Genomic DNA, 10,643 nt, shown 5'->3' with positions numbered 1-10,643 from the left:
ACCTTTTTTCTCAGCTCGTGTGAATCGTAGGGAAAATCTACGCATACCGTTGGAAAGCTATTTTCCTGTAGGTGTGCAGAATCCCTTTATAAATTTAAATAGGCTCAAAGATAAGCACAAAAAATGAGTTTAAAAATTTGAAAAAATTAACATGGATCTTATGCGTTGCTATGCTGGTTACGAAATAACAACGAAATATAAACAGAAAATCAAAACAAATGGAGGAAACTCCAATCACATGTTTTATTTACAGTGTGGGGTGAAAATAGATAAGTGAGTACATTACATATTTTTGGTCGAGTTTCGACCACTGGACGACCTCTCGTTATACTTAAAGGGTAGCCCTCCTAGAGTTTTAAGTTTTACAATTGACCATTAGTCACAGAATAGAATCAATTGTCGAAGGTTTTTTTTCGTTAACAGATTGTTTAATGATACATTCTGGAAAATAACTACTGTATACTATGAATTATTTTAGTAATAGGCATGACACTTTTTTAAATTCCAATTGCATTAGACTTTCGTGCCATACCACAATGTACCAAAAAAATCACATTTGTTTAGTTATTTTTAACTAAGAAATAATCATGTTAACTGTGGAAATTTTGGCCAGGAGTACACAAGGACTAACGTACTGAGTTATTCTAAGTGAAAAGCAAAACAGGTCCAGTAATCAAGATCTTACTCACCCAGTCTTAATTACTTTCTACATAAAGGTTGCAGAAAATGGGCAAATTTGGAAAAGGCTTTTAAAACTTATTCCTCTATATAGCATGATTGTAATAACATAATTTTTAGGTTGTAGGATTGACTATTTGGTTGTAGGTTGTAAGTAGTAGGTTTCAATAAAGTTTGTTCCCATATAGAAAAATTGTATGACCTGGAAAGCTTTTGATTAGTAAGATCTCAAACCCATTTTAATTTTACATACCCAATTTGATGGTGTAAAATATTTTCTGTGTCCAATTTTTCGGGCGATTGTACTTTACTTTTAGTTTTAGGTATGTCACGTATTCATAATATTTAGTTACTAGGCATGTTTTACCACTTGCTAAGAAATATGATTTGCTACTAGGTTGAATTATAGTAAAAGACTCGTACGTGTATTTTACTATTTTAGACATATATTGTCCAACCTGTGTATTTCCGTATTTTAGAGCCTCATTAAACTGTATACACTGCAAAATGTTGGTCTTTATTACCATTTGGCCATTGATTTGGGCCAATTAATCTTCAGATTCTAAAGGTTTAAGAAACAGAACTATTTTTTTGCTAGCTTATCTGGTTGATAGTTGCATGATGTTGCACAGCCACAATTTAAAAATCTGTGTGTATCTTATACTTAAATTAGTACCTATATAGAATTATATTGTCTACAGTTAGTGTTATAATATTTCTAATGTCAACAGCAAAACTAAAAATCCTCTGGGATTATTTTTTTTATTCATTTGTTAACTATTTACTTATTAACTTTGCTTCTAATAACTCACTTTTGACGAGGTACCCTTATTATAGTATAATTTACCTCTATAAAAACAATAATTGTTTATAAAAACGTATGACTAAGCAGTGACTATTTTACAAGTAAGAAATTCAAAATTGTATTCAATGTTATTTGCTTGGATATATTTTTTTAGAAGGTACTGTTAAAAATGATTATCTGAATTTAAATCTGGTAATCTGCCAGCAAACTCTAATAAAAAAAGGAATAAACAGTAAACCAGAAAGAATAAAATTCATAAAAAGGCACATTAGAAAATTGAAAACTTCTCTTACAGTGATTCCTAAAAAATAAATTCTAATCTAGTTAACCATAATCTATGCCCGTTGTTACCCAATTTAATTAATTGACATAACAAACATGCCCGAATTATGCATATACAGGGTTTTATTCAAGTATTTAATCTTTTACCTCTAAAAACGATAGAGTGAAAAATATACTGTATTTACCAATTAATTTTGATTCACGAAAACATGTTTGTCTGTGAAAGCTGATGAAGGAAAATCTTAGTATTTTATGGGTAACGAGTTTTAAATCTTACAATTTCTAGTTTAATGAAGTAGTTATAAACTCATTAACCTCCTTTTGTTCTTGCATTACACTAATAGGCCAGTAATCTGTGTTGGCTTCGGCCCAGTTTGGAAACCACTGTTCGCGAAAAACTTACCAAAGACTACTTACTCACTTTTAAGTACCTTTACTGCAGCTTAATAGCAATGATTACAATGATAGTTCGGTTTATTCCTAAATATTAGGTCTTTTTCAAAATCACTTTGACCAACATTTTACCAAACATTTGAGAGTATATCATTCTATGTTTTCACTAATCGTGTCGTGTTTTTTTTGTAGACCACTAAGTTCTGAACCTAGATCTATGGTCACTAATCATCTGCATTACAAAGATTTCTACGATGTCTTTTCGAACTAAGACTTGATTTTAGACAGTTAATGTTAATCTTTTATAATGCATGTATTCTCATTCTTGCTACTAAACTTGATTCAACGACCATGATATGGATTAGCTACCTTTTGTTGCTTTCAATCCAATATTCGTTAATATATTTATATGACTACTTTCGGTGCGTCACAGATACATTTTTAAATACCGAAATATGGTCCCAGTGTCACACACACATATGTTTACTCAAGAGATTTGTATTTGTGTGTTTGATGATCTTCTAAAATAAAAAAAAAAATAGTATTCCAACAGTATAATCCTCCTGCCTTGTTATCTAAAAATATACAGTTATTGACTACGATAACCTATATCATGGTTATTTACTTGTGGTTATTAAGATATTTAATTATTTCACTAATTTTAGCTTATTTACTAACTTATTGTACTAACTCCCTCGGATGAATAATAACACATCACGATAAGTAAGCTTGCGATAAGTAAATATTTTTTCATTTATAATAAAGAGTCCCTTCCAAGAAGTAAAGTAAATTAGTTTTAATTAAACCTCTAGTTAACTGAATTGATGTTCATTTAACTTCCGGAATTTCTCTTCCTCCAGTGAGCTCAGTTTTACAAAAGGTTTATTGTAAATTATTCAACCTTTCGACTAACAAAATATGGTTTGATGTAATTTATGAAAAGCGTTTACTTACCTCGCAATTATGCTGAAACAGCTGAGTTTTGTTTTTTATGCAGGAGCGTTTATTGATGTGATCATAGAACCAGTTGACTTATTTTGGAGCTAGATTTAGAACGCTCAATAATAAGTCGATATATTAAACGAAATTGCTAATAATTACTTTTGTATTCTATAAGCTCTCCCTATAAGCTATTTGAAATTTAAGTTTTTTTAACGTTGCCCTAGAGATTTTTTCTTGAATTTCCAAGAAACTTAAGTGCTTCCTAAAGAAATGTTGGAAGGAATATTCAATGGCATTTTCAAGTGACTGAAAAGGAATGTCAAGTAGGACAAGAACGTCACTTAAAGGATTTTGTTTTCAAGAAATGGTGAAAAATGACTTCGTTAAGTTAAAATTGCAAGAGATAAGCTGTTTTTTATGTGTTATTTATGTGTATAGGGTAAATAGTATTGAATTTGTACTATTTATAAATTGGGGCGCTTTCGTTACCTCACACTGTATTACCTTTAGTTTGCAACACATTCAACACTGCGATGTTGTTTGGTACTTAAACTATTTAACTATGTTTGGTACGGTTGTGTAAAGTATTAAATTGTTTTTAACTATGAATAGATAGATGAACAATCAAAAGCTTCAAGCAAATTTCTTTTAAAAACCGGACAGAAAGAAAGAGCTTAAAACTATTAAGTTTAAACAGTTAAAATATTATGTTAGTAAAATCAAGAAAACTATTTTTCTTATTAATAGTCAAGGGTCATACCTAATTTTGATTAAAAATACATTGAAGAAGTATAATTTATTTTTAGATTCCTTGACATATTTTACGATGAATTAAACAACGCTATCAACTGCTACCATAACATTGACTTTAACGTTCCGCAAGAAAACCTACCAAGTTAGACAAAGATTGATAAGTTCACATCAGTCATTCCGAATGTCTTCTATCAGCTGGGACGACGTGGGAAATGCCATTATTCTCTTCTTTAAATTCTTATGTCCTAATTGTACATCCTAGGAAGCTAGGCTCGTGCCTGGGACCGTTTTACCTATCATTTGATGCTATAAATAGAGACCCTATGCTCTATAACTAATTAAAAAGGGTGTACGTTGATTTTACGTTTGGTACGTTATGATAAAAATTCTGATTTTAGAAGTCTAAAATGTTCACTCAATAAATATAGTGGAGCACATAATGAAGTAAGGAATTGTCGTATTGGTAAATACCCTTGCATGATATACTCATACATAATCTTTTACTAAATACAAATATATGAATAAGGCATAAATATGCCAGTACGTTCAAAACGTACACTACGTGTTGTAAATCCAGTTTGCTTGTATTTAAGAATAATTTTTTGTTCATGAAGTGCACAACAAATTTGTGTTTAAGAACTCTGTAATCACAGTATTGAATAAAAACTAGGTTGTAATCGTATAATACACGTTAAACTGAATAACTGTTATCCCAGGTGTATAAACTGTTTTGGTAAAATGCCAGGTCAATGTAGTTTGGCTATGATCCAAGTTAATCATAAAATATGACACTATTAATGATATTGGTGATTTAAAATAAAAGGAAAAGTACTTACTATAACGTTATTGAAATGTACAACAAATATAGTCATTTTTTAGTTATTTTCCGCAAGTTTGAGCATGTTTTGATTAGAAAATATCCAATTTGTGTCACAAAACGTTAGAATTGAACTTAGCAAATTCTTAGGTATATTTTAGTTGCAGTATGGCTCATAAAAAGCCGGCTTAGGGTGATTACGATATGGGCACGACCAGCTTTAGTGTAAAACCTTTTCCATTTAAATTTAAAAGAAATCAATCGCTTCCTAAGCCCTCATTTAAATGAGCCTGACCAGTCATTTCTTGTGATACACCAACACTTACCCACCCTTGTGGTAACTTAAGTTCATGTTTCTGACTACCATACAACCCCATTTGTCCATTAAAAAGGTTCATCGCTACAGTAAAAGTTTCAATAAAAAATACAAAAACAATGTTACCTTAAATTAAATTCATAAATCGAGTTGTAACAGAATATTGACAAGAAACTGCACTAAACAAGGATATATAGGTGAATGGGAAAACGTGTCTTTATTTTATTGCTGACCGGCTGCAGCAAGGGCCCATGTTTCTGTCCCGTGAAATTAGTTTGTTAATATTCTAGAATGGTTCTGTGCTTATACAAGATTCTGCTTATTCTTTTATGTTTTTTCAAAACATAAAACAAGTTTTTCTGTCATTAAACAATCATTTATTTTACAAACAAAGTTTGGGTTTAAATTTTTTACCCCTATATGTATATTTTGAGTGCTTTTAACAGCACTGGAATATTTTCTGTAGTTATAGCTAACGGTACAACCTCAAGGCTTATTACTAACTAACAACAACCTTTGCTTACAAATCATCATGAATTTATACTACAATTACATAAAAATGGCATCTGGGTCCAGAACTGACTTTGCTTGGAATAGAGTTCCCTAGTAGCACAAATATGTATTTTATAAATATTTTATTTATTTAAAGTTGTATTTGATAGAACCTCGAATAAAATATATATATAATATATATTTAATAATAGTTTGATATATTCAAATATATATTTAAAATATTACCAAAAAGCAATGCAAAATATAAATTAAATATAAGTTTTGAATATATAAAATAGATTCATAATATATATTGATAAAACAAGTATAGAATCTATAATATACATATTTTATATGTATATTTTTCCTATTAAATATTTAAAAAAATTATGTGTTGAAAATATTTTAAATATATACATAAAATATTTTTGAAACTATATTATATATTTTAATTATTTATAAATATATTTTGAAACACGTCACATATTTTTTTAATAAAATAATATTATATTTGTAGAATATATAGCCTATCACTTTGCTAATTATAGCCTAATCACTTTTATAATTAGCAAATAAATAATTTGCATCTTTTTGTTTTTTATAGTGTCTATCAATTTATACATGCATTTTTTGTATGATAATTGCTATTGTGAAAGCGTTAAAATTAAGTTAATAATAATACGTACTCTGAATGGTGTCACTCTATCATACACGTAAAGAAAAAAATAGCATATAGTTAAGAAGCAGTATACATGTTCGACAGCTACATTTGGGTCAAACGAAAAAAAGTGTTGATGGGTTTTATTTTTTTAATTGCAATATGTGACAATGAATGTGATCATAGAAATCTCGAATGATTGGCTAGAAAAGGGTGCTAGTGACTGGCGACCTTTTAAGAAACTAATTACGGTTGTACATGACGTTCTAAAAATAATTATTTGATTTACATATGCCATAAATTACATAATATTTGTCATTGTATTTAAATTAATTTTTGTAGTTTACTGTATTTGTATTCGTGGAGACTACTCACTATTCACTACAGCACTATTCAACTCAACTACTTAAAGCCAAAACAGAATCATATTATACTGTAGTATAAAAATATTTCAAGTATTGCAACCATTGCAACTGAGGGCACTCTTTCACCATTTGAAAACTAATGCTAACAACAGTCACAAGTAGCTCAGAGGTAAGGTAGGAGGCTCGTAAGTCGAAGGACCCAGGTTCGAGACCCACCGGGGCTGATAAAATTTTATCCAGTAATTTTTTCAAAATTTGTTTTTATGAACTATTTAATCAATTTACTCAACTGATAATTGTGTTTTTCATACTAAATCTTTATTATTTTGTGTTTTTATGTTTAGGCCCCGTGGGATGTTTGGAAGAGATATTAAATACATTTTTTATTTAAGTATTATTCACTAAAATATATTATTGCAACATATTTTTTAAATATTTAATAGATTCAAAAATATATTTTTTATATATTTAATATATTTTAAATGTTATATAAAATTGACATTAATACACACTTGAGATATATAAAATAGATTTTTAATATATTTATTCATATGTATTTAATATATATTTGTGCTACTAGGGTTATTAACCTATTTCAGCTCAACCTGTTATCAAGCTATTGAAGAACATTAAAAGTATTTACAGCAATATTTAATGGAAATATTCAGGCTAATACTGTTTACATTTGTTCATTTGTTGAGTTTGTGTCTAGTTTCACACAAAGTAACAAATCACATGGATTTAAAATAGTCTTTAGTCTTAAAGATGTCATTAATACCCAACTAAATTATTCCACTGAGAAAATATTCAGTAGACCAATTAATTTATTAAATAATATTGTTGAAATGGAAACGTTAAACTATAGATTAAACATACTCCCTTATATTTAAATATATTTAAAACTAATCTTACAGTGTGATTTACAGTGATCTACAGAAATATGTGAAACTTACAACTTGCACGTTTGTTGATATGAATAATCTCAGCTAGGTTACTAATTTTGTGTGTGAAGGGCTACCAAGATTAGTTTATTTTTATTTTTATTATTTTAAGCTTATTCATTCTAATTTGCCCAAATAATGCATTTATTTCACTAGGGCATATCTTTTTAACAATACTTTGTCAAGATTTACATCATTAATATATTTTTTAGCTGTAAAGTTAAAAGTAATGAATAATTATTTGTATATAAATACTAATAACCTTATATTTTAAACGGGAATGATAGATATGTTCCCATTGAACTAGAGGAAAAACTATGCATGAGTTGTATAGTAACAAACAAAAACTATGTGTATGAACTCTTAAATAAAATAAAATATAAAAACTTTTCAAACGAATTGTTTACATGTTCTACTAGTATTGTTGTTATATTATAACTGAAGCCAAAAGCGCCGACAGTGCTTTCCAACTGGCTGGAAGCCAACACAGATTACTGGCCTATCAGTGTAATGCAAGAACAAAGGGAGGTTAATGATTTTATAACTACTGCATCAAATTGGCTCCAAGTTTTTAAAATCCTAGTACTCAGAGTATAATTTTGCCATCAACGTTTTAAGCAAAAACATGAATACAGTATATTGACACCTAAAACTGAAATGCAATACATTGCAATATTTGCTGAAATATTTTTAGGAAAACATTATCTAACCTTTTAACACACAGTGTTGACGGATAAATTGATCAGTATATAGTGTAATTTCTACGAAATGCTTTGATAAATCATCAAATTAGTTCGAAACAAAAACTAAAAAGGTCAAGCTAAATTCGGATTCCGACTCTTTTAACCACACCAAGAACAACCTTCAACAAATCCGTATATGAATTTTCGTCGTCTGACGCATGAAAACTGCATCAGGTCGTGATATCCTGCTTCTTGCTATGGACTTTAACGTCTCCTCTTTGTTTACTTCAGCTTTTGCAGCCTGCTTTTCTTTCTTCTTTTTTCTCCTCATGGAACTCCGCTGCTCCTACCTTAGCTTATAAATATCCATCATAGATTGTCAGGAGTACCAGTTGTTTATTCGGGGTGTCTCCGCTCATAGGGGACCAGATGATGTTACTACGATATGATAAGGACTGACTCCAGTTCGCTCTCTATTTCTTTCTTCCGTCACCATCGTAGAAAGGATCAGTTAACCTTTGCTCAGTCATAGTCGACTCCAGCAAAAAATGTTCCCGTATCAACTTTTAAGTTATATTTTTTTCTTAAATTAAAATATCTAATCAATATCTAAAGGTCGCTTCATGAAATCACAAGAATATTGATATACGAGGAAAATGATAATATTATGGATATTGCAGAAAATATACATACTTGGGTCCAACATCAGTGACCAATAAAGTGGGCACACATTATTTAATTAAATAGCCTATTAAGAAGTTATATAGTCTATATTTATTTATTTATTTATTTATTTATTTATACGGTAAACACCATTTTTACAGTCAATGATACATGAGATTCAAGTTACAAGATACATACTTCTAAACATATATAAGCCAGATACAGATTCATCTTAATTGCTAGACAATAGTAACATGCATAAATATTTTCAGAAAAATAACAATACCAGTAACCAAATTTAAATAACAATTGATAAATATTTTAATATAATAACAGTAACGAGCAAAAATATAAATATATTTGACAGACAAGACAAAAAAAAACCATGACAATTATAATAACGGTGACGTAAACTGAGTGAAAAAATGTTAACATTGCAATAAATATTTGTGAAAGTGTAACAAACAAACAAGGCAGCAAAATCCAGACAGTGACCTCAGGACACATTCTCATCGACCACATAACAATAACAGCTTAAACTAGGATATTTTTAATAGCTTTTAGTTTGCAGGTGAACATATCAACATGTTGGCATGCTTGATTTCCAAGTCTGTGGAGCCGTGGAATTGTACTGTGGAAGGCGTAGTTTGTAGAAAAGGAAGCTTTGTTGAAGAGTTGAATATGCCTGAAGTGTCGAGGGACGTGGAAATTAATTAGGCGAAGTATTTCTGGTGCATCAACTTCGCCGTTCAACAACTTCCAGAGGAAAGACAGGTCTGCAGATTGTCTACGATCGCTCAGTCGAGGAAGGCACATATCGATGCGAATATCTTCAATCGGCACTGTATAGAATTCATGGCCCAACTTGACGCCAATAGAGCGAAGAAAGCGATTCTGGATTTTTTCTACTCTTGATATGTGGTTGATTTGGTGTGGATTCCATATCAAGCTGCCATATTCCAGCACAGGCCTAACCTGAGTCATGTAAAGAGTTCTCAGAGCATTAACATCAAGTCCGTATCTACCACATCTAATGACAAAACCTAGAGCTTTAGAGGCTTTATTGCAGATCGTATTTACGTGCAGGTCTGGGTTTAAATCGTATGACATTAAAACTCCTAGGTCTCGTATGGCACTCTTCCGTGGCAGGATGGCATTATTCATCGTGTAGGAGAAGTCAATACGTTGCTCGGTACGGTGATAAGATACCACTGCAGACTTTGAAACATTGATATCCATGCTGTTATCCAGGCACCAGTTGTCGATTGAGTGCAAACATTGTTGAAGGGTGGAACAGTCTGCTTGAGATTTTATACACTTGAAAACCTTGATATCGTCAGCAAACAGCAAGCACTGAGAGTCGATACTATCCACAACATCGTTAACGAATATGTTGAATAGAAATGGACCCAAATGAGAACCCTGGGGGACTCCTGAAACCGCAGGGAAAGGGATTGACTTGGCTCCTGCAAACTTGACAGCTAAGGTGCGGTCTTTAAGATATGACTCAAACCATCTCAACAGGCTTCCGACTATGCCATACCCTTTTAATTTTGCCAAAAGATGGTCGTGGCTGATGCAGTCGAATGCTTTACTAAAGTCAATATAGATACAATCTAGTTGCTCCTTGGATGAATATGCAGTGATTATGTGATGTTGCAAAATAAGAAGATTAGTGTTTGTAGATAATAGCATCAAGAAGGAGACTCTCAAAGATTTTAGCGAGTGCAGGCTGAATCACAATGGGTCTATAGTTCTTGACTTCCTCTTTAGACGCAGACTTGTGTATTGGTACTACGAAGCCCATTTTAAATTCAGCTGGAAATACACCAGATGCTAGGCTGTCATTATAAAG

The 10,643-nt window shown here is 30.9% G+C and overlaps 1 protein-coding gene across 1 annotated transcript; it reads right to left on the bottom strand.

Moving 5' to 3' along the window:
• Positions 1 to 9,322: 9,322 nt before the first annotated feature.
• LOC129003653 (uncharacterized) lies at positions 9,323 to 10,027 on the bottom strand. Its single transcript, XM_054431951.1, has one exon. It carries the CDS (start codon positions 10,025 to 10,027, stop codon positions 9,323 to 9,325), a length of 705 nt encoding a protein of 234 aa, XP_054287926.1.
• Positions 10,028 to 10,643: the final 616 nt, after the last annotated feature.

This window comes from Macrosteles quadrilineatus, unplaced genomic scaffold (assembly GCF_028750875.1).
Source record: "Macrosteles quadrilineatus isolate MER2022 unplaced genomic scaffold, UCM_ALF_1.0 Scaffold_9__3_contigs__length_116548681, whole genome shotgun sequence".
NCBI classification, from domain to species: domain Eukaryota; kingdom Metazoa; phylum Arthropoda; class Insecta; order Hemiptera; family Cicadellidae; genus Macrosteles; species Macrosteles quadrilineatus.
Note: the sequence above shows the minus strand (reverse complement) of the source record. Positions and strands in the feature narration are given on the sequence as shown.